The 26,025-nt window shown below is 38.6% G+C and overlaps 1 protein-coding gene across 1 annotated transcript in view; it reads left to right on the plus strand.

The window, feature by feature from the left end:
• The window catches only part of fat2 (FAT atypical cadherin 2), a 193,255-nt gene that overhangs the window by 122,388 nt on the left and 44,842 nt on the right, over positions 1–26,025 (plus strand). Inside the window, exons 15-22 of the mRNA XM_033974109.2 lie at positions 1,685–1,918; positions 4,861–5,008; positions 5,585–5,820; positions 15,587–15,798; positions 18,334–18,471; positions 19,056–19,199; positions 23,345–23,542; positions 25,326–25,926. Coding sequence (XP_033830000.2) covers positions 1,685–1,918; positions 4,861–5,008; positions 5,585–5,820; positions 15,587–15,798; positions 18,334–18,471; positions 19,056–19,199; positions 23,345–23,542; positions 25,326–25,926 — 1,911 coding nt within the window. The remainder of the gene's footprint in view (positions 1–1,684; positions 1,919–4,860; positions 5,009–5,584; positions 5,821–15,586; positions 15,799–18,333; positions 18,472–19,055; positions 19,200–23,344; positions 23,543–25,325; positions 25,927–26,025) is intronic.

The raw sequence follows: 26,025 nt of genomic DNA on the forward strand, positions 1-26,025 counted from the left end.
GGACACTGCAGCATTTGAGTTTGTTTCGTTGGAGGAACCATATGGATTTGGAAGAAATTGCTACTTTTGTGGGAGAGGAACTGGCTGGAAGTGGTCGGCTGCAGGGGTGAAATGTCCATGTTCCTTTAGAGTTTGAAAGATGTCCATCCAAAATTGAATGCATTGTTTACTCAGGACTCCACACCAAGAGTCTATTCGTTGATTGGCGGTGCTGCATCCATTAATTAAGCTTTGATCCATAGCAAATGCGTCGGTGTGGTTTCTGAGAAAGAACCGTTCCATATCTTAGGCATGTGAATTTTCTGTACCTGGATCCGCCCGGGGCCTTGGCTGAGACCCTCCTACGCGAGTCACTGTGTTGATATAGTAATCCGCAATTACTTTCGGATCGCTTTTGGTAACGTATGCCCCCATTCACATAATGTGAAAACTGAAGCTATCAAAACAGCCATTTATGCAAATGTCATACGGCTTTAGTTTATCATATGAATCCAGATGCCACAATGCTTTTGGCCCCTTTATGCTGTACTGTCTTCCCCAAAGACAACTCACAACTCTACCCTGTTTGGATCCAATATTTTCAGTAAAATTCAAACAGTTTCTTGAGAAACAACAAATCCTCTCTACATAGCTCTATGGCGTAACCACCTCTACCCCCTGCAGCCGACCACTTCCAGCCAGTTCCTCTAGTAGCAATTTCTTCCAAATCTGTATGGTTCCTCCGACGAAATAAACTCAAACGCTGCAGTATCGCTTCAAAGTACTTATACTGATGATAGTGTAGTGATGGTGGCACAGTATTTCATTGTGCGCAAACCCCAATTGAAAGTATATCTGAACAAAATGCTCCAAATTCTCCATAACGCATAACACACTAGTCTACTCATCCACGCACACTAGTCTATATTCTCATAAAATTACTTCATTCTCGTAATATTACAACTTTATTCTCGTAGTACTCTGACTTTATTCTTATAAAAATACGACTTTTCAGGCTTCGACTTTATTCTTGTAAAATTATGACTTTAATGTCAAAATGCTACAACTTTGTTATCGTAGCACCTGCATAATTTGTTTTATTTAACTGACCCTTATACTCCGTTGTAATGTTGTCATTCCTGGTGTACATAAAGACATAAAAAATAAAACCTACATTTGTTGCCACGATAGCAGACCAGAAAGCCCTTGTAAGCACAGCTGTTTAATGCCCCGATAACATCTGTGCTCTGTAACATGTCATTAGTATTTTTACATTAACACAAACATCCATCGCACCTGAGTTCAAAATCTGTGTCGTGTTTCAAATTCACCCATTCGCCCAAACCCATTCATCTGAAAGTCACACTCCTACAGGAAGCTGGCAAAAACATTGTTAGAGACAAATTTGAAACGTCAAACTTTCACTCCGACACATGTACACTTCAAATTGTTTATTTTAGATGTTATCTAATTATTATTAAAGTTGAGATATAGGAAGAGAGATGGCCAAATAGATAGAGCTAAAGCGATAGATAGACCAAAAGCTCAGAGCCTCATTTATCAACTATCAGTCAACAATAAGAACAATTCACACTGTTCACTCTCTGAACCACACACATTCGCGCAATATCACACATGTACAATACTACCACACACCAATAAAATCTATATTACTCATTCACTTCCCCTTCTCTTCTGTGTGTAGGAGAACTGTTCACCCTCTCCGTGCTGGACCGTGAGGTAGAGGTGGAGTACAACATGGCGGCCAAAGCCACAGATGGAGGGGGTCGCTCCTGTCAGGCCGATATCCTGCTCCGAGTCCAGGACATGAATGATAATGCCCCAGTCTTCAGCTCTGGTCTGTACCAGGTCTCTGTGTTTGATAATACAACAGTGAGGACGCCTATCGCAGTGCTGTACGCCAAGGACCCCGACACTGGTGAGGAGGGGACTGGGGTTTAAAGCTGGGGTCAGAGGTCATAGGGTAGGCAAATAATCAACTCAAGTAAAACATTACATCAAAATAATATTACTCAAATAGAAGTACAAAGTAGTGGTCCAAGAAATTACTCAAGAGTAAAAAAGTATTTGATTTATAATTTACAGTTAATGTAATTGGAAGGACAGAACATAAAATAATGCACACACTCTGGATAGACACAAAAATTGGACAACTAAATACCTGAATGATTGATGCAAGAAATACAAATGTTCAAATAATTTCATATTGTCAACATAAAGCTTTTGTCACTTCTAGACTTACTTACAGTGGGAAGAGTAACCAAAACGTTTTACTCAAGTAAGAGTACTATTACTTCATTAAAATTATTACTCATGTAGGAGTAAAGGTGCACTGCTAGCAAGGTACTCTGAAAAGGGCAATTTCTTTAAAAAGTAAATGTAACTAGTACTACTCACCTCTGGCTCATTTATTTGAGATTTTTTGTAAATGAGTCAATGTGTAAGGGTATGGTGTAATAGTAGTACTTAGTTAGTACTCTTATTTACTTTGAGTTATGCCATGGGCAGAACAAACAGAAAGTGGTACAGAGATGCATATAATCTGTACAGGTTGAGTCCAAGATCGACTCATATGCAAATGTCATTGATGCGCGAAATGGAGTGGGAAGACTTATTTTAACTTATTTATTTTAACTCAGCAGCACTGTGCTGAGCTCAGTTGGTCCATACCAGTTTCGCTTTGCTGAAAAAAGCTGTTCTAAAGCGGTGCACAGGTCTGAAAAATCATGCATGTGGATATTGACAATGTGCCAAAATGTTTGTGATAGCTACAGATGAGTCATATTTAATGCCTACTTCCTTCTTCTGCAGAGTGAAAATCAAGAACCCCAGTTTTAGTAAGGGTTTATATAAGTGAGTACAACAATGCAGTCTATTGTTGTACATGTACTAATTCAGATTTCATATTCAGTCATTGCACTCTTCCAGAAACTTTACAATCTCTTGCATTATTCATTAATTTCCTTTCCTTGCTGGTGGTCGGCTACTTGCATTCCACAGCAGCCCTGGGGTAGATTGACAAAAGCAGGGCTGCCAAATGTGGCTGGAAGTAATTAATTGATTGACTCGTCAATTGTCATATTGGTTTTCTTTTAGGCAGACAACTCTGTCAGTGAGAATATGACTATCGTAAATGGAAACATGATGAATGTTACCAAAGTAGTGACAATTATTGATCCCCTGATTTCATAATCGAATGTTAGTTATCTGGTCTTTACGCAGACACATTGCATTTACTGAAAGAGCACTATTTGAATTGAAATGGAAAGGAAACGAGTCAAATCTGAGTGAAATGTCTTGCCAAAGGACACAACAATGGCATGTGCTGTTAATGCTGTCTGACGCACTGGTTTATGCACAGTGCTTGAAATCTACCTTTTGGCTTAGTTGACAAGACTAATAAATAATAATAACTAAGTTTTAAACTGAACATAGCGTCTTACGCATGAAACATTCTTTTTCAGTCAAATAAGAGCTACAAAATAAAGATCTGGCTCTGACAAAAACTTGACTCATGTAGTGCCAAAGTGGGTTAAGTGTTTTACCCAAGGACACAATGACATTATGTAGGTCAGAGCAGGAATCAAACCACAAGGGTTTACGCTTGTGGACAAACACATGAGGAGCAGAGCCACTGCTCTCCATCTGTGTTCACCTAAACAGAAATATGTTTTTTGCTAGTTTTGTTTTAGGCACATCACTTTTCCATTTTGTTGTTTTAAAATGTTTATGATTCATGTGTATGATTTAAAATGTAAATGAGCTGCAGACTCACACAGTAAAAGTGTGTTTAGGCTGATTCAAGCTTGAACAGGTCTAAGCTCTCATTGAACTGCAGTGTAGAGACGTTCAGTGAAAGTCCTGCCAATAACACTTCACAATAAACATTAAGACTTATTTGTAAATAAACATTAAGACTTATTTGTAAATAAACATTAAGACTTATTTGTAAATAAACATTAAGACTTATTTGTAAATAAACATTAAGACTTATTTGTAAGAAGATCATGATCCTCTTAGTGGTAGCTCTATTTAAAAGCTATATTGTTCACATCTAGCTGCATTCTGTGTAGTTCCTGAAATATTGATGACTTACTATTACTATTACTTTGCAGTAACATTATACTGAGGGAGACTGTATGTATCTATGGTTAAATGTTCAGCAGTTACCATGGAGACACAATGCACACATTAAGAAACACAGCCTGATAGTTTTAATATATAAAAATACAAAAATGGTTTAAACAACACATTTCCAGGACCTGTGAACAATACACATGGTCATGGTGCCATTTAGATGTTTCATTTTCAACCAAAAAGGTGAGCATGACTAACTGAAAAACTGTTGGCGAATGCTAGCTAGCTTGTGCTGTAATGATATTAAAGAGGGACTTGTACATAATCAGCTCACCTGTTCAAATCTGGTCTTTCTGGTCATATTGTGTTGAAATAAAGCTCAAATGAAAGTCTAACTTGAGTAACAGAGCTTCTGCTTCCAGATAAACATTGAGTTTCATAGTGCAGCACAAACATTTATGCTCAAAGCAGAAACCATGGAAGCATTCATCTTTAATCATCTTAAATAGGTTTTATAAATGTATTTATAATTTTATAAAGTCCCTCTTTAGATGTATTGTTCAGATAATAACAATAATAATAACAACACATTCAGACAATTCAGACATACAATCTCCTTACTGAGAGGAGGAGACAGGATAACTATTCTGCCACAGTAACACAGGGAGGACATACACACTCAACTCAGAGAGAGCAGGGGTTTAACCCACAGCCAGGATACCTACTCTGTATTTTAAGTTGCCTAAACATTCCAACACTAACTTTTCCTGCCTGTTTCCTCAGGTATAAACTCTGAGGTGCGGTACTCTCTTGTCTCCGGGGACGATGGATTCTTCTCTTTGGACGAGTTTTCAGGAATCCTGCGTCTGGAGCGCCCTTTGACCTCTGAGGCTCCCTCTACTTTCCAGATAAAAGTGAAAGCCACAGACAGGTACGTGAAGATTAAACCATTATGGTCATATCTGTAATGCCTCAGTCATCCAGGCAGGTTCCTATAGCAAAAAATAATAATTTTATTCAGTCAACTGGACAAACGTTTTATAGTGAAAACTCATCCAAGCTTCTTCAGTGCTGGTAAAGTGCTGGTTTGACACTATTAACAGAAACTGTAAACAACACGTGTGTCAGCTAGCTCTTCCCTACAGACAGATAAGGCAGTTTCCTGCCAACACTAGACCAAAACACTTAGATGAGCAGCAAAATGTCTAAAACTCTAAAACTTTTGTCCAGCTGAAAGAACTGAATTTTGTTTTCCCATTATGGTCATTCACAATATACATACTAGAAATAAAGTTTAACAAAGTTAGAAATACAAGCAATATCTAAAACGTGCTAAATCTTGCTAACAATCATCAATGCATCTTAAAAAGTAATGTTCAGCAAGGGTCACTAAATTGGCAGACCACAATGCATTGCTAGAGTCAGAAAAACAACAAGCAACAGGTCTTTTACTGGACACATAAATGAAGGAATAAATATACCTATAACACTGTATTTCCATGTTCAGGGGCCTTCCACGTCAACTGTCGTCCAGCGCCACAGTGGAGGTAGAGGTGGTTTCTCTGGAAGACTATCAGCCAGTGTTCTCCAGCTCTGAGTACACCGCCCAGCTCCCAGAATCCTTTTCGGTGGGGTCAGAGGTCATGAGCCTCTCATCTTTGAGTAGAGAGGGCACTGAACTGATTGTTTACCGCATCATATCTGGCAACGAGGAGGGACAATTCCACCTGGACAGGGACACAGGTTAGATTTCATCTCCTGTCATTTTGTATATTTTATTTTGCTTCATATTTTGGATTTGAGCAGGTTGCAGTTTGGCAGTTTTACTTTTTAAAGATATGAACTGATTGTAAATTATCCAAATGACTCATTTCGAAACCTTTGTTACCACACGATTACATTGACAGAGTGTGAGTAATTATGACTTGAATCAATGGCAGCCACTTATTTAGATTTCACTCATCATCAAAAACATGTTCTTTTGTTCAAAACTACTTTCTGGCTATTGTGTAGTCTAGGATTAACTTCATGAAGTTACTTTTCATAACCCAACACCACCACATCCAAACTAGGGCAAAATTAGAGATGGCTGATGGGTGATACATTGGTTCCAATATCGTATAGGAGATATCTGAGGATACTGGTTATTGGTCCGATATTGAATACTTACCCAATATATGGCACAATATTTCCTGCCCCGTCTCAGTGCCTGTGTGCCATGTGTCATTCCCAGTTTGCCCTCAATCTACCAGATTTGTCTTTTTGAACAAACTGATGAGTAAAAATGGAAATAGAAGAGCAATTAGACATAAAAATATAGCTGTATGTTTACACAATCATAACAAAATATTTAGAATCCCAGATAAATTATTTGTGTTAATATTTTTGCAAAAGTGAAAAATTAAAGTTGTGATTTTTACTATAAATCAATATATATTTGTGTAAAATAAAAATATAAAATCTGTCAACTAGACAAAAAAAGTTTTAGTTTAGTAATTACTTTTTTGTCCATTTGACATGTCATATTTTTCTTTTACTATGGATCAGACCTGTTCGACTGAGGGATTACACACATATTTGTGGGATTTTTAAATATTAATATCAGTGTCAACAATTATCGGTTATTGGCCTCAGAAGCAAGACAAAGTAATAGGTATTGCTCCAAAAATCCATATCGGACCATTTCTAGCCTAAAGTGGGACCAAACCAGCCCTGCATGTAACTAATGCTCTCACAATACTAAAAATTCAGTTTTGCTACTAAGGACACCATACACAATAACAACTCCAAAAATCTCTTCAGACAATAGAATGTGATTTCCAACATTAAATCATCAAGAACTTTCTTTTATATTGCCATGCGGTCTTACATCTGTGTAATCCATTCATCAGGCTCCTTAGTGGTCCATGGGTGTGTACTAGTGCTTGTTCTGATACATCTGAAGATTATTCTAAAGCCATTCGGGAAAGGTTCATTTCTTTCCTGGGAATGTGACTTTTTTGCATCGATACCAGCTCAAATGAGTAATTAATTTTGATACTAGTTTTAATATTGATTTGCATCTGATTTTTGATCATTTTGTCAGCCCCACTGAAATAAGATATAAATTAGTCCAGAACCAGGACTGAAGAAATTCTGGGTACTTCTGACTAGGATTAAACCTCAAAGGTACACAAAATCTTCTAGTGCCTCAATAAATTGTCTTGGCCATAATCCAGGTAATGATTAGTTAAAATATATGCTAAAATAATTTAGCATAATAGCCCAAAGCCAAAATTATAATGTTGCAATATATTGAACAAAACAATGATCAGAGATCTGCATTTTTCTCCAAAGAAAATCATAATGATTCAAAAACTATATGTCCGTGTATTGTCATTAGTATATAGCCTAGCAAAAAGTATTTGGAATCGTTTCTCTTTAAACTACTTACTCTCTCTCTCTGTGTGTGTGTGTGTAATTAATAAACACTGTTAATTTGCTTAACATTAATTAGAAATGTTGATTGTAAAAAATGGCAAACTAAACTTAAATCAGTGTTGTTGTTGTTGTTTGTTTTTTGGGGTTGTTTTTGGGTTTATTACATTGACATGTCTACTAGTGTTAGCCTGCTATTAGGCTTAGAGCACTTCATGTTTTCACTATTTAATCAATTTCACATAACTTAATCTGTCTATATCAGTAAACATTGCAGGTACAGAGCTTTATAATAAAGTATATTTTTCAGAAACATCTCCAGGGACCATTTTTGAAGATATAAGAAGGTGAAAAATAAACCAAATGTCCAGATATTGCAGAGTTAAGGCAAAATCTGCATGATCTATACTTGCTGAAGTACACTATAGTTTTATAATAGTTAGTAGTAGTAATTAGTAGTTTTAAAAGTCCTAATTATGAGTTTTAAACTCATAATTAGGAGTTTTAAAACTCCTAATTACGAGTTTTAAACTCATAATTACGAGTTTAAAACTAATAATTATGAATTTAAAAGTCCTAATTACGAGTTTTAAACTCCTAATTATGAGTTTAAAACTCATAATTAGGAGTTTGGCCCAGTATACAGCGTTTTGGTTGGGTATGGAATGTTTTAGTGTGATATCATGATTACCAGATGATAAACCAATTAATACTATGGCACAATGTTCAGCTGTTACCATGGTGACACAATACACACATTAGCAAACACTAACAAAAAAGTTTTAAGATAGGCTGAAAACTCAAGAATCTAAAATGGGTTTTCTTTCTTTCTTTATTCTTTATTTGACAGGGACCATGTACAAATTCATTAATCTTACAAGGAAAAGATGATTTGTACCAGATTTAGCTACTGCTACTTTCCATCTGCAGTCCCTGGGCAGGTGAACACACATTAAAAAACACATATCAATTAACAATTACAATATACGACTACCAATTTGCCATACAACAATAACAATTAAATACAATAAAAAAATGACCCCATGTCCAATACAGTATGTCCCCCCCAGTCCAGACTAATATAAAAATCATTATGTGCAGGTTTATACAGTGAGGACAGAGCAGCACCAACTAACTAGACTGATGTGGACACATTTCATTATTTAAAATGAACTTTTTCAAATTTCTAGTAAAACTATTAAAATCCACAGACAATTTCAGACTGTCTGGAAGCTGATTTTGAGCCTAATGGTTTGATTAGAAAAAGCCGATTGAGCAAAGGCTGAGGGTCTTTTTGGAACTATGCAATTTCGGTTTACGGAGGAACGAGTGGGTCGGGTAGTTTGTTCAGAACAAAGAATAGTAAATTTTTTTAATGTAGGTGAAGCTTCATTATTAATAATTTTGAATAATTTCCTTAGATTTGAATACAAAATTAAATTATTGAAACTGAACATTTTATATTTACTTAAGATGTTACAGTGGTGATAATGGAGGGGTTTTTTATCGAGTGCCTTTACTGCCTGATTATAGGTGGATCTGAGAGATTTTAAAGCGCTCTCATTGGCCTGAGACCAGCAGGAGACACAGTAGGTCAGGTGTGGAATAATCATGGCATTAAAATATGTAAAAGCGGCCTCTACTGTCAGGCTGTTCCTCATGTGTCTAAGGGAAGAGATGTTGTAGCGGATTGAATTGCGTACTTTTTTATATGCCTTCTGAAAGACAAAGTCTGGTCCAAATGAACCCCCAGATACTTTGTCTCTGTTACAATGTTTAGTTTTATTCCGTTAACAAAGATGTTAGGCCTGTCTTTAATTCTATTAGTTTTGAAAAAATACATGCCAACTGTTTTATTAATATTTAATGTCAGACATGAAGATTGGAGCCAATTATCGATTTTATCCATAGCTGAGGATAATGTGGTGGCCACTTTCTGCGCATCCCTTCCATGTACGTAGATGACAGCATCATCTGCATACATGATGATGTCTACATCTTTGCACACGTCTGGGATTCAGTTCAGTCAGTTCTTTCTGGTCAGATTGGTCAGAACTTGAAAACAGAGCTTCAGACAGAGCAGAGCCTTCAAGTAGGTAAAATGAACCTGGAACCTGCATGCACACACCACATTAAAACTGGGTCTAAATTGGAACTAAACCTAGACTACATCAGGACTAAATCAGAAGTACACGAAAACAGGTCACGACTACTCTTGGCTCTTGTCGCTTTCACATGTTAGTGCGCTCTGTGGAGCGACCCAAATGCGCACTAGATTTAGTTCTGTTTACTTTACTTTTGGGCCTGCCTTATTCTGCGTATCATTTACCCCAAACATGGCAAACTTATTTCTATGTCAATGTCTTCAAGGGATCGAGCCCCACACAAATTCCCGCTTTCCCTATATGCGGTTGTCTTTTCTTTCACCTGTGGTGAAAGAAAAGACATTGTGAGGAAAACTCTTCAAGGTTAGAATCACCTTCACACAAATTAACAGAACGAGACCCATGAACACTCTCTGGACCATAGCCTTCCCTATCAACTCGGTACTGATTGTTACTGGTTGATGCCCTGACCATGACGTCTGGAATGCAAGAGGTGCCGTACAATATATGCAGACTCCTCGTGAATCAGATGTGTTGATGATGGTGGAGGCAAAACAGGAGCAAGAGGGCTTTCACAGAGAGGCTTCAATTTAGAGACATGGAATGTCGGAATGAGGCAGGGAAGCAGGGCCAGCGGGCTGGCGAGCAGGGCCGGCGAGCATTAACAAAATGAGAGGCAGCTACAGGGAAAACAGGGAGGTAACAAAAGAAGGGCCGGAACAGGCTGAAAACGGAGCTGGACTCGGGGGAAAAAACATGCAAACAGGCAGAACTGTGACAATTTCAGTCAAAGACAAACTCATTCAATATTATTCAGAAGTTTTTCTCATTAATAGACCCGCAGCCGTGAGAATAAATGGACACAACAGAGCATGGTATAAATCTACATTAGACACAGTGTCAGAGCTTTAGCACAAAACTCAGCACTCAGCTGATTTCTGCTGGCATGGTGGCATGTAACACACACTTTGTCTGCACTGGAACGAAAGTCAATTACAGACAAGGACGTGTGTGGACGGGCATTTATGACATTGCGGGGACTAAAGTCTGTATACATTTAAATCATGGGGACCTGTCTCCCTTTTTTATTAGATAAAAAATGTTATTTAAAGGTGCTGTACCTGATTCATACTCACTTAAACTACTCTCTTATTTTAAATGGTTTGCAGTGGTCTTCACTTATGCATTATGAGCATTCTAATTATTTACCATGATGTGTTTATAAGCACTTTTCACAACTTTCAGAGACCAGTGCGGAGTTTTGCTTCTAGTTAAATCCATAAGTTATTTTTAGGCACATATCTATGTTTTCTGATTATCTTCTATAAAAAGCCTGAGCCTTGAGCTTGAAAATGACAAAATGTATATGCTATGTTCTATGTTAAATTATTACATATTCAATGTTTGATTTGATCCAATGACAAACTGCAACCCATGTATCATTAAGTATCACTGTTGCATGAGATTTCATCAGTCCAAGACGTGTAATACTGCACGGTGACATTGTAATCCTCTTTTTAGGTAAAGGATTTTAGTTTTTTAGATTTTAGTTTTTTCTCCAAATGAAAAACATACTATTGATACTTAAAAAAACAAACCAGAAAGAGATCTATCTGAACAGTTTTAAGATAACATAAAGAAAGTACAGTACTATTATTTTGTTGTTGTTGAAAATGTGTAATCCTGTGTAAATGATTTTTTTATTTTTTATTTTAGTGTTGTGACAGCACTAAAACAATGACAAATGTAATGTAAAAAAGACCTGTTTAAGGTGCACTATGTAACATCTCTGCTCACATGCTGTGTCAGATATGCACTTTACGCGTACAATACATGAAAATACACACAAATTCACACACGACACACAGGACTCTGGCAGCAGGACATCAATGCACAACCATATCAAAATGAGGCATTTTAACAGCTAGTGCAGATTATTTAGCACATTTGGTAGCAGTAGCGGAAATGTAAAGACCGCGAAGGGTCATACATTTGATTGAAACATAGTTCAGACTGGACACTTTTGGTGTGTTGACACTTGCTCATAAACTGCATGAAGAAACTGCGACTAAACCCGAAACTAAGCCTTGACTAGATCAAAACTAAACCTAGACTAGACCGGGGCCAAACCAAGTCTACAAAAGGACTAAACTGGGCTCAAGTCAGGAGCAAAAGATGACAAGTGTGATCGTACCTTAACTTATGTAATGGGGCTGGAGACAGAGCAGTAGCTTTTTTCCACCAGGGACAATTGATTACATCACTTGAAAGGTGTCAATGGTCAATAGCTTCTTGTAAGACCTTTTTAAAACATGTATTTGTGAATGGTACAGAGCTGAATTATCCCTTTGTCCAACTCATTCAACTCTCTCTAATGTCTGTATCCAGTCCATTTAGTCTGTTTATGAATTAAACAGAGCTACACATGTGAAACTTGTGCATATATAAATCATGTTGAATGCACTGCAGAGCAAAGGCTGAGTAAATCTCTTGATCTCAAACAAATCAATAAACACAGGAGCCTGCAGCTAGCGTGTTTGAATTAGCATTCCATAATTTAGCTTGCCCATAGGAATAAATGAAACCAGGACTATGCTAATTGTTTGTATGGGAATAGGAGCATGTAAACTGCATATGAAATTACACAGGCTTATAATTGATGTATTGTGTTATTTGAAAAACATATTCTGCATAATTTGATTAACGAAAAGAAGAGTGAATTGTAAGAATTATTTCAAGTGCATATGACAAGTTAGACACATTTTACTAAATGTAGTTAACGTAATTACATTTTGATTTTACTAAACAATCTCATTGTTCTCAGTTTGATAACTTAAAAGTATTAATAGCAGCTAATTTGGACCCGAGTTTCATGTTTTGAATTCCAGTCAATTCCACAGTAAAAAATAAAATACAAAAAAACAACAAAAAACAGTATCTTGTAGAGAGGGTTAATACAGCCAGTATGACAAGCCTGCCACTAGTAGTTAGAGAGAGCTGGGCGATGGTTTTCAATAGAAAGTGAATTGGAGCCAGAAGCACCCATGCTCACTTCCTGTTTGGAACACAGTGACAAGCAGATTAGCTTGTCTATTTTCATTTACAGTCAATGCTTGATACAAAAGTTAACAGAAGGATGAGTCAGGATCTGGAGGGGGAGTAAGACGTGTCAGGACAATTTGAGGTGGTTCAGGTGACTTTATCTGTACCTGTAGATAAATTAGAGGGAAACGGCACTCTGGACAAAGGAATCATTCTCTCCTCTAAGAACTGCAGAAATCTCTCCTAGATGAATTCTGGGAACATGGGTGCGTTGGGTCCTGGAAGATGCTAGTGCCTTTCCTCTCATGTTGCTGATCACAATAGGAGGACAGAGTTCTTACACGTCCAGTGATTTTCTGAAGAAACGTCTCTATACTCTATACTATTCTCTGTATTCAGTACAGAACAAAAATTCTGTATTGAGAACTGAGTTGTATTAGCAGATGCAGGAGAAAGTGAGAATGCTATGTGTAGGGTATTGACAAAATTAACCTATGTGATCTGGCAAATATACCTTTTTTTTTCTGAAATAGAGAAAAACAACCATTTCTACACATATGTGGCTGCATGTTTGAACTCAGGCAGCAGGACTCACATGATAGTTAATGTCTGAACCAAATAGACATGTTGGTGCGTTTTTCTAAACATATGGAAATGAATTCACGCAATAGGAGTCAAGAAAAGAGAGTTGTTATGGACAGAGCCACACTGACTGAACCCCTTTTTATCACCACGTGAATCAGTCCTTTCTCTTTCCCATCATGTTCGACATGAAATGTGCAACTGAATCCACATTGGCAGAATTGTAGCTCTGAAAGGTTAACCTTGAAATGAAAAACGAAAAAAAAACATTAGGAATTCTTGCCTTTTGACGTATTGCCACCGCTCCACACACGCTCCATCCCATTGAAACAGCGCATCTTCGTCCATCAGCTAAACACATATCTCCAATTTCACTACACTGTGCATTTGAGCGAAATAGAGCCAGTTCGGCAGAGCAGATGAAGCGGTAGATAAAATATGGCATATATGAGCACACGTGTTGTGTTAGCCATCAAATATGTACGCTTTGTTGCTGTACCTGATTTTATAATGCATTAAAAAGTGAAAAACAGAACTAGCTCATTTTAAACATTTGCAGTGGTCCAAAACTATTCCTCACTTACCTTAGGCATTCTTACCATTATCATTATACACTTCAGGTTTTGCCATAATGGTAGTGCTAACGATTATCATGCTAAAAGCACACTTCTGGTTTGCAGACTATGAAACACTTCACAATTAGACACAGACAGCACACAGTGGTCTCATTTTGATAGAGGTTCTCATATTGTAAAAGAGCTTTTACAATATATATCTGGAGCAAAACAAATATATTATTATTATTAGGCCTAAGCCCATACAGGGTGTAGGGCCTATTGCTTCCAAAAAGCAATAGGCCCTTGTGCAAAGTGTGCAACTTCATGCCCCCCATCGCCCCCTGCCCTGACTCCTGTATCCTAGCAACCCATGCCATAGGCATGGGATATGCTTATTTGTTCTTGCTAGCATGTCAGCGTCAACATTGAGTCAATGGGTGAAACACACTCCTGGCATCAAGCCCTATTCAAGCACCCATGTTGCAGGCATGGGACATATTTATTACTGCTAAAATGAATGGAGGTCAATGGCAGACCCCGATGTCTGATGCGCCCATCATTCGCCATTGTCCCCACGGAGACGTGGATAAAGTTGAGAGCTTTCAAAAAACATATAATATGTCATTGTAATGTTATCGGATATATTGTTTTTGCTAAAAAAAAATAAAAAAAAATTTAAATTATTTTGGCCCTTCGCCCATGCACTCCCCCCGTCGCCCCCTGCACAGACTCCTGCATCCTAGCAACCCATCCCGTAGGTATGGGATATGCATTTGTCTTTGCTAGCACGTCAGCGTCAACACTGAGTCAATGGGCGAAGGCTGCGCGAAGCGCTCATGTCCCCAAACACACTCCTGGCATCAAGCCCTATCCAAGCACCCCTGCTGTAGGCATGGGCCATATTTATTACTGCTAAAATGAATGGAAGTCAATTGGAGGTCAATGGCGGACCCTGACACCATGGCGCATGACGGGCGCGTGTGCCCCGTCGCCCCCTGCCCCAACTCCAGTAGCCTAGCAACCCATGCTGTAGGCATGGGATATGCATATTTGTTCTTGCTAGCATGTCGGCGTAGGGCCTATTGCTTCCGCCACGATGAGTGCATGGGCGAAGCCCCCTGCCCTGACTCCTGTATCCTAGCAATGGGCATGGGATATGCATATTTGTTCTTGCAAGCATATCAGCGTCAACAATGAGTCAATGGGTGAAGCGTTCAAAAAGTGTATAATATGTCATTGTAATGTTATCGGATATATTGTTTTTGCTAAAAATATTATTATTTTTAAGCCCAAGCTCATACAGGGCATAGGGCTACCGCAACGATGAGTGCATGGGCCAAGCGCGCAACTTCGTGTGCTCCGTCGGCCCCTGCACAAACTCATGTATCCTAGCAACCCATGTCGTAGGCGAGTCGAGTCAATGTTGACAAAGGTCTTTTCGTACATTTCCAAGTCTTATTACGACTTATTACCTTCAATGACGAACATGAAATTTGGCACAGTTATTCTTCAGGTCGTCCTTGTCAAAAAAGTCTGGGGGCCAAGTTTGTATTTTGCACGGTGTTGCCATGGCGATGCCTGGAAAAACCCATGTTTTTGCATTATATGCATCAGCGCTTCCAATGTCTTTTGACTTTGTTTGGTGACAAGTGCAGCCCAACGTCGCAATACTGCCGAGTGCGAAGCACGGCCCGCAAGGGTCGCTTGCGGCTTTAATTTTACAATTACAATCTGTATTTAAATAGTTGATTGTTGACCTCTTCAATGCAAGGCTCACTGTTTCACTTCTCTTTCTCTCTGTTTTAGGCCTACTGACCCTGGCCTCTGCCCTGGACTATGAGGTGTGTCGTGAGTACTACCTGTCAGTAGAGGGCAGCAGAGGGCGGTCCACTCTCAGTGACATCACCACAGTCTTCATAGGCGTGCTGGACGTGAATGATAACCCCCCGTTGTTCAGAAGCGGCGACTACAGCGCAGAGGTCTCAGAGGATCTAAGCCCGGGCAGCCTCGTCCTCAAGGTACATACACTAAAATGACAAAAATGATAAGTGTGCCAAAGTTATTAGTTACTTAAGTTTGATTGCGTTTTAGGGCTACACAAGATAACACAATCAAATCTAAACTAAATCTAAACAATGTTTGTCAACAAGTTTTTATTTAGTTTGAGTTAGTCTTACTTTTGACTAAATGCTAATTAACAGTCAAATCATTCTTTTTAGTTTTAGACTACACCTTAATTAGCTGTAATAAAGCATGAACAAAGACTTTATTCATAGTAAACAACTAGTTTATTAAGAATGATTCAGGCTTACTAACAACTTAAATAAGGGGTTTGGAGTTAGCGTCAGTGTATTAGTTAAAGGTGCTGTAAGTTTCTTTCTGGAGGTGGCATGTCACATGCATGATGGATCCATAGAAATAGAATGTTAAAACCATTTTTTGGAACATTCTCCATGCAAATAGATAAGCTTCATGCCATACTGTGGAATATTATAGGCAAAGGAACAACATTTCCATGAAAACAAGCAGGAAAAGGCCTTGACTCAGGTTTGTGGAGACCCAGGCCTCCTCACAGTAAGGATATATGTTTTTCAATGCAATAAACACATACGCACAAAAAATGCTGTAGCTTTCAGTAGTTACTATGCTTGAATCATTCTCGATAAACTGTTTGTTCATTATGAATTGATATATATTGAATATTATATGACAAAATTGACAACTATGTTTCTGTAACATCTCCACCTAAAAAATCTGGCTTTGAAAGTTACATTTAAACAAATTAAGCTACCTTATTTTACCTGCTCTCGTAACAATATGACACAGCACTATGCAAAATCTTTATCAAGGGCAGTATCAGGCCACTCAGACCTCCTTTTCCCCAGACACCTCCTCCTGCTCCTCTCAGACTATTCCAGGGCCTCTCACATATCAGTATTATTATTGAACTGTCCCCTTTAAATCTATAATGCATCCATGTTTACTATACATTTGGTGATAAGTTGCATTTGTGGTATCTCTCAATGGCAGATTGACAACAGCTTTGGGAGTGAGGTTTCCAGGTTTTTTATGGCTACAGCAGACGTATACTGGTGGAGAGGTAACAAAATATGCAGGAAAATAAATAAGTAAAAACTAGTGAAACATAAGGCATGTCAACAAACATGGTGCTCTGCTGCATTTATAAATGACATTTTTCTGACCTGGTTTAGACTTGGTTTTAGTTTGGTTTAGTCTTGATTTATAACTTGTGCTGTTATGGTTTATCCCTGGTTTCAACCTGGTGTAGTCCTGCTTTAATTCTCATTTAGGTCTTCTTTGATCTGCTAATGGTTTGGACCTTATTTAGTTCTGGTTTACCTGGGCTTTGACTTGATTTTAGTTTTGGTTTAGACCTGGTTTGGGCCTGGTTAAAATCTGCGTTAAATCGGGTTTAGTTTTCTCCTTTAGTCTTGATTTAAACCCAATTTAATTAGGTTTAAATCAAGTAGTTCTGGTTAGATCTCATTTAGTCTTGATTTGGACCAAGTTCTTTGTATAATGTTATATTTCTCATTTAGATTATTGTTGACCTGGTTTAGACCTCATCCTGGTTTGGACAAAGTATAGTCGTAGTTGTGTTGGTGTAATCCTGGTTCGGTCCTAGTCTAGACTCAATATAGACCTGTGTTAGTCCAAGTTTAGATCTGATTTACTCTTTGCTCAGTCCTGCTTAACTTTCCCTGGTTTCTTGAGTCAGACCCAGTATTTCTGGTTTAGATCCAAGTCTAGGTTTAGTCTTTGTTTAGTCTTAATTTAATCCTGGTTTAGTCCCATTTTTACGTCACACATCCACATTCTCACTGTGGCTTTGTCTATGTGCAGAAATACAATGATCCTGACTTATTCTTGACATCTCTCACTTCAGCTCCATAAACTGTGGCTTATCAAGAACTGAAGGGAAATGGATGTAATGAGACCATGAGTCACACATAATTACACAGGAGAGAGATTTTAATGTGTAGGATTTTTGACATTTGTGAGCAATTCTTAAAAACACACCTCAACTAACCAAACCACTATTTTAAATTGAGTGAAAGAAACGTGTTCCTAAAATGCTGTACAGATACTGCACCACATTTAGCTGGGGGAGCCTGACAAAAATATGGCTACAATACTGCGCCTATATTTCAGGTGCTTTTACGTTTAAACAAACTGGATTTCAGCACTGAAACTGATCATGTAAATGAGACCTATGTGAGGCTCATTCTGCTTTCAGAATTTTTCCTTGAGAACCAAAATGCCACATTATAACTTGTTTTTGTAATCAAGAATAAATCAACCTTTCAGTTGTTATCAGTAAAAGCTACCTCATATCTAGAGACACAGGTTACATACTTACATACACACCTACATACACAAACATCATGTGTGAATAGTTGTATTGTGGTTGAACCTACTCTTGGATATACAATTTTAACTCTATAACATCCAACTGAATACTTAAAATGCAAACCTGCAACAATCTTATTCATTCAAAATCATTTATAGTCTGATTCATTGATGTTTTCCAGGTGATAGCCACAGATGCGGACGGTCCAGGGAATAGTCTGCTCCGCTTCTCCATTGTCAGTGGAGACTCTCAGCAGCAGTTCAATATCCACCCTCGAACGGGAGAAATCAGTGTGCGCACGGATCTGGACCGCGAGCAGGTCTGAATTTATTAATGTGTTTATTTATAAATAAACAACTCTGAGATCAGCGGCTCGATCCAAGCTGTCTACTGCAAACTGCTGTTGTGTTCTTGGGCAAAACATTTCCCACTTGCCTGCTATCTGTCTGCAGATGGCACAGATTGGTAGCCTTACTTCCATTAATCTACCCAGCTGTGACAAAAGTAGTTTACCATTAATGAGAAGTTGTGTCCTTTGGCAATACACTTCACACACTTTGCCTAGTATGAATGTGGTGAGTGAGTCTTGGTCGGGTGGCACAGATTGGCAGCCTGACTTCTGTCATTCTGCCCCAGGGCAGCTGTGGCTATAGTAGTAGCTTACCACCAAGTGTAGTAAGCTAACAAGTGTGGAGTGAATGAATAATGCACTGGAAAGTGCTTCAAGTGCCTAAAAAGGCGCTTTACAAATCAAATGCATTATTATTGTTATTAATGAAGAATGCACACAATTTCATGAGGACTATGAGAGCTGAAACATGCTCCACAAACATTATCAATAAAGACATAGTAATATAGTCATAGCTGTTTGAAAGCATAACAGTGTATTTTTTTGTCTCCTAGATCCCTCACTACTCCCTGACAGTCTTGGCTGCAGACGAAGGCTCTCCTCCTTTGTCCTCCGCACTTCTCGTCACTATCGCTGTGTCCGATGTCAATGACAACCCCCCACTGTTTAGCTCCGTCAACTACAACCTTGCTGTGCAGGTAATACTACTACTGCTGCTATTAAGACTACTAATATTACTAATACTACTACTGCTGCAGTGTCCTACAATCAGAAATATTTGAACCATGTTCAAATTTCATTTCCTCATCGAGGATATATCTGATGTTCTTTTCAATTTGATGTGAAAGACCAATGCTAAGTGCCCACAAATAGTGTAAAAAACCTAAATAATGCATAATGTTTAGGACACAAGACCAAACTTTTTGTCTACATGATTTCTATAGAATATTTTATATATTTTTATTTTTATATAGTATAGCATTTATAGCATTATTCCAAAATGCTGCACATAGTGAAGTTAAACCAATTATTTAACACAATAAAAAATGTAAACAGTTTAAAGGTCCTACACAGAACCAGTTCTTTTTACAGTTTAGCGGTTTAGTGGTGTTACAGTGATCCAAAGTTATTCTAAAGTTTTCTAAAATTTTGCTCAAATATGTGGAAAAAATCAGGTACAGAGTCTTTAACACAATAAGAAATTAGCCATTTATACCAATACTAATAATATATAATAAAGTAATAAAGTTTACTGGCTTCAAAATCTCCACATAAGACTAAGGCTATAAATATGGCACAACTTTAAAAATATGTTACCCCCAAACATTTCATTTTTCATCCCTGAGGACTGTGCAGACACCACAGGGAGAAGAAGGGTCTGTGCTTGGCAGATTTTGGAAGAACTCCCTTACAAACAGCCAGATGTTTCATAAATATGAGTACTAATGTGTTCACTCCACCAAGCAAAATAAAACTTTGGTCCCAATGAGTTATGCTGTGAATTAAGAAAAAGTCAAATGAATGAAGTGTGAAACAATGAAACATGGTTATCAGAACATTCACATGGCCTGAAGGGGACAGCAGTGGTGAAGGATTTTTGTGGGTGAATTCTTATAATGTAGTGGTCATTTTTATCAAGTGGGTTTAAATAAGTTAGTTTTCAGACCTGGGTCTATTAAATAGTCCTGGTTCAGTTCCGGTTTAGTCCTGGTTTAGTTCTGGTTTTGCACTGGTGTTGTCCTAGTTTATATAGCGGTTTTCCAAAGCACTCAAAGCGCTTTACAACAAGGAACCACTCACCCATTCACACACACTTTCATACACCAGGGTACACAGACACAGGGGGAGAGATGGGTTAAGTGTCTTGCCCAAGTACACGATGACAGCATTCATCTGTGGGAGCTGGAATTGAACCGCCATCCTCCAGATACCAACCAAGCTATTGTTGACCAAGTTAGGATCTGGTCTACCACTGACTTACTGCATAAATATCTTTTTTATTTGTCTTTTTGGTTTAGTGCTACTTTGTCATGTTTAAGGACTTGGCTTAGATAATATTCACTGTTGCGGTTACAATTGCACGCACCTAAACTAAACCTAAACTAAACCAGGACACCGAGACTAAACTGAGCCCAAATGCTTATCTGGTTTAATCCAATACTGTACGACTGAACAATTTAGGAAAAATCTGCTCCTCACCCTCCGTGGGTGGTCTCATCCCCTCTTTTCCATGCTCAGGTCCTCTACCAGAGGCCTGGGAGCTTGAAGGTTTTGTGCAGTATCTTTGCTGTTCCTAGTACTGCACATTTTTGGACTGAGATGTCTGATGTTTTTCCTGGGATCTGCTGTAGCCTCCTCCAGTTTGGGGGTCAGTGCCCCGAGTGCTCTGATGACCACGGCCACCACTGATACCTTCACCTTCCAGGCCTTCTCCAGCTCTTCTTTGAGCCCCTGGTATTTCTCTAGTTTCTCATGTCCTTTTTCCTGATGTTCCCATCACTTGGTACTGCAATGTCCACCACAACGGCTTTTGCTCTGTTGTTTATCCACCACAATGTCCGGTTGGTCTCCTCCGTGCCGTGTCTCTTGTATAGTACTAAATGCGTTCAGCCAAATTTACATAAATGTTGGATCACAGTGTGTCTCTGAAGTGCTGTATGTTTGCAAGTTATTTTCCCCTGACAAAACCCACAATGTCGATCAAAAGTTCTGCACCAGCAAATTTCAGAAATGCTGTGGACTTAAATGTTTCTCTGTACAGAGAGGCCACGGATAGCGTTGGAGCAGAAGACTACAAATTTAAAGCGATCATCGAGGGAGGGGGGATATAATCTGCAAAGGTTTGAACTTTGAGACAGAGAAATGTGAGAACATTTTAATGCCTGTCTGAGAAAAGTTTATGAGTGGTGGTGAGGCATTTTACAGCCTTAAAACATATATAATAATTGTAAAAATAAAGCTGATACTTTGTGGATTTCGCCTATCGTGGGCTATTTTTAGAACGTAACGAGGGACCACTGTATATGGAAATAATGTATTTCTCCTCACGTATTTCTTACTTGGAGTCAGGAGTGCCAATTATGCTAACCATGCCTCTAGCCTTTCTTTCTGAATTAAAATGTAAATATCCCTAATCCCATTGAACCATCCACCAAAACTGGATCAGGCTGCTCTAAAATCCACCCATTTAAATTAAACTCACCTTACTCCCCTCCTCTTGCTGTGTGCTTGATTGTGCATGGACTAATTGAATTTTGAGAAACATTAAAGGAGACCATGGGAAACTGTCTTCAAATGACATTTTTGGACATTCTTGTGAAGTGATATGCCATTTTATTCAACCTAAATGTAAAAAATTGTTTAACTTAAATCATGCAAAATGCTTAAACTTGCTGGTGGAGGGCAATCCATCAGCCCACTAAACATTTAACCACTTGATTTGGTGCAAACCTTGAAGTTGTTTGTCAAACTTTTCAATATATCGTTTAATTTTAAGTTGGTTGGTCAGTTGGTGGCTATATCCAATCAACCAATTAGCCTTCAAAGCTAACACGTGTACCAGAACAGGATAGCAATTTCAGGATATTGAGACCTTTGGCTTATTAAAAAGAACAAGAGCAAGAGAGAAAGGGTTGTGGTCAGAAATACCCTTAAAATGCAGCTAATGGAAGGCAATACAATAAAAGTTTAATTAAATTAAACCTATGTGTGAACAAGGCCCCTCCTTGGGTTTGAGCACCCGAATGAACCTGGGAGCTATGTTGTCAGGGGCTTTGTGCCTCTGGTAAGGTCACCCATGGCAAACAGGTCCTGGGGCACGGGTCAGACTATGACCGGTTCAGAACCCCCATGACAATTATAAGAACAAGGCCAGTGACGTCGCTCAGACTGGCGTTACCGGGGCCCCACCCTGGAGGGGGGTGGGTGCTCAGCAGCAAGCATCTGGTGGCTGGACACTGGCCCGATGGAGCGATGTGGGAATGCCGTGGGGTCCCACCGGAGGAAAGTCTGTGAGTCCCTGCTTAGACTGCAAACAGAGAAACAGGAGCACTTTGGTTGATGGTCCTTTGGTAATTGGTTGACTCTTGTCAGGTTTGATTAGATAGAAATGGGAAATGGGACACTGTTTTGTGGTGGTCAGGACTATTAAAGTAATGTTGGGGAATTTCTAACAGTAAAACATAAAAAAATATAAAATAACAGAAGTTGTCTTGAATCAAAAAGTCTGGTTTATTGACTCAATTGTGCACAATCGTCAAAGAGCTGTTGTCCCTAATAGTGTCGTCTCTCCCTCAGCTAACAAATGAAAATACATACAGTGTATTTATACCATCAAAACAATCATACCCGTTTATTTTAGTCAAAGTGGCTGGCGACTGCTAGATGCACAAAGAGATACATACCATAACAACATATGGTATTACGAAGGTTAGGTCAAAGAGATCCATAACAATACAAGTAAAGGTTTAGGGTAAAGAAGGCCATAACAGTAAACATACATACAAGAATATAATAGAACTTTTTTTTTAATTATTTAAAGCCACCGTACGCAATGTTTAGTTCAAAACTATACTAAATAATATAATAAATAAATAAAAGCACTGAAAAACATGCGTCCTTACCATGGACGGGCCCAATTTGCAGACCCTGTGCACAGAACGTCAGGAGCAGTAGTCTCTGTAGTTGTTTATGCAAAGTGTAAAGTTAAAAAAAAACAATATATATAATATTATCTTCATTTTAGATGTGAAAAAGTATTATTTAGTTTTTCCTTGGAAACTGGGTCCAAATGGCTCTTCGGGTGTTAAAGGTTGCCAACTTTGTGTACCTCTTGTGTCTACAGGAGGGTGAGGCAGTGGGTAGCAGTCTGCTTCAGCTTGTGGTCTCAGACAAAGACACACCCAAAAATGGACCTCCTTTTTCCTTCCACATAGTCAGTGGCAACGAGGACCGGCATTTCCATGTCGACCAGGGCGGACTGTTGTCTCTGTCTGCCCCACTGAGGAGGAAGAGTAGAGCAAGGCACCACCTCAAGATACAGGTCAGTGCAGAAAACAGGTGAGGAGGAGAGACGATGAAGCAGGGAGGGGTATTGATACGCTGCAGTGACAACATGCTGTGGGTTTTTACATGTATGTCTTTGGCAGAATGTTTAGCAGTTACCATGGGGATACAATACACAAATTAGCAAACATCAGATAAATGCTAGATACATTTTAAATAGGTTTGTCTGAAAACTCAAGAAAAAATACAAAAATGGATTTAAACACATTTTCAGGAGCCTGTGATCAATACAACAAAATACTGGCCAACACAATATTACGACATCACCTTAAATCAAGCCATAGGAAAATACACAAAAGTTATATTAGTGGCAAACTCCAATATCCTGCTATATGTTTCCAGTCACAGCTCAAAATGGGAATTCTAACCATCTAGTTTTACTGGCCCCATCTCAGTTAAACATTACAAGAATAGAATAGAAAACAGAATGTACACAAGTAATTTGAAACCACGCCGTATGTGTTTTATAAGTACAACAAAGAATGCCATGGAACAGTGGACCACCTACATCTATACTACTGCTAAACTAGTTTGAAAAGTTGATACCATTTTGAGGCTAGAAAGTTGTATTTTTCTGCCCTTTTTGATAGAAAGGCAAACAAATATGTTTACCCTGGAAATTCAAAATTGTTGGTGACATACTTGCTACCAGTTTAAATTCCTATTCAGTGATGTTCAGTTGATGGTCTGCTGAGGTTGAGGCTGTCGTGGATAACTTTTCACACAATTTTCCCTTGTAGTTTCCTTCACACACTGGCTTCATGCTCTGTCATATGAGAAAGGGCTGAGGCTGCAGCACTGCTCCTCTGCGACGGCAGTCTGTGAAATCTACTTAACATCTGCTTAGTTTACACATTCTGTAAAACTTTTCACTGTCCTCCCACATGTCATTAAAGATGGACTGTGTAAATGTTCATGCTTGTATCCATAGTGGTGGGGTTCCTTTGCCTAGAATATATTACACAGTGACAAGAAACCTATCTATTGCTATGGAGACAAGCAGGAGGGGCCACCTATGTATTCAAATATGACTAAAAAGAAAGGTGCTCTCAAATTTCCCAGAAAAAAAATGCCAAAATTATAGCAGAGCAAAAAGGAGTTAGAGCAACAGCAGTAACAAAAAGGTGCTGTATTCTGTATTTGGAGTTCAAGCAGTGAGTGTAGTAGTACATAGTAGTAGCAGTAGAATTATCAGTAGTAGTTGCTCTAGTAAGCAGTAGTGGTAGCTGTAGTAGTAGTTCTAATATCAGAAGTATAAGTTGAGGTTGTATCGTATTGTCTCTGTATACCCAAGTAGCTTATACCATATCACATATTACATATATTTTAGTTGTTTTATTTATGTAGTATGTAGTTCTAGCATCTACTGCTTTTCAACATCAACAGTCGAAGTCTGCTGAAGTTCTGGAACCAAATTTCACTCATTTATTTATTTTTTCTATAGACTCTGTAATTCAAAAAATGTATATTAAGATTTTATCCAGGTATGAAGCAACTAATGTCTATAATGCAGTTGGTTTCAGTCCAAAAAGCACATTTAAATCTTAAAATATATAGATAAATGTCAATGTGGACAATCACTGCAACTGCAATGACTATCGATGCAAATTTTCTATGCAATTTATATATAACTTGCATATAACATATATCAATTACAAATAAATCACTTTTTTACTTATCGCAGCGTCGTGGTGTGAACTCAGCTATTCAGCATTTTACTAACCTGTGCATAGTCCATTTAAGTACATTTCTTGTTTTAGGTGACAGACAGCGGCTTCCCTCCTCTCTCCTCCATCTGCGTTGTTAACATCAACGTCACAGAAACCAGCCGCTTTGCCCCCTCCGTCATTCCACTGGAAGTCTTCATCACCACGGCAACCACTCACTTCTCCAACCACGCCATCAGCAAAATCCACGCTTCTGATCAGGACCTGCATGACACACTGGTTTATAACATGGCCTCCCAACACCCACCCGAATCCAGGTTTTTAGTTGGACTTTTGGATGGCAAAATCTGGGCTGAGGAAAACCTAAAAGAGGGGACTTATTTTCTCAATGTTAGTGTTTCAGATGGGAAGTTTGTTGTTTTTACTGAGGTCAAAGTGCATGTTTGGTCGGCCAATCAGAAAGCTCTAGATGGAGGGATGACGTTGCAGTTTTTGGGGATGGGGCCACAGGAATTCATTGGAGATCATTGGAGAGGGGTGCAGAGGAGTTTGGGGGCAGAGCTTGGAGTTAGCAGACAGGAGATACATTTGGCTAGTCTGCAGCAGAGACCAGAGTCCAAAATCCTGGAAGTTCTGATCATCGTGAGACCTAAGACTGAGCCAGTCCCTACTCTGCCCATCAACAGGTTACAAGGTAAGATAACTGACATCACAATATTCCCTGTAGAGGTCATATACTAACATCATTTCATTTTAAAAATGCCCCCTAATATTCCGACTGAGTGGAAGAACT

This window comes from Periophthalmus magnuspinnatus, chromosome 10 (genome assembly GCF_009829125.3).
Source record: "Periophthalmus magnuspinnatus isolate fPerMag1 chromosome 10, fPerMag1.2.pri, whole genome shotgun sequence".
In the NCBI taxonomy this organism is placed as follows: domain Eukaryota; kingdom Metazoa; phylum Chordata; class Actinopteri; order Gobiiformes; family Gobiidae; genus Periophthalmus; species Periophthalmus magnuspinnatus.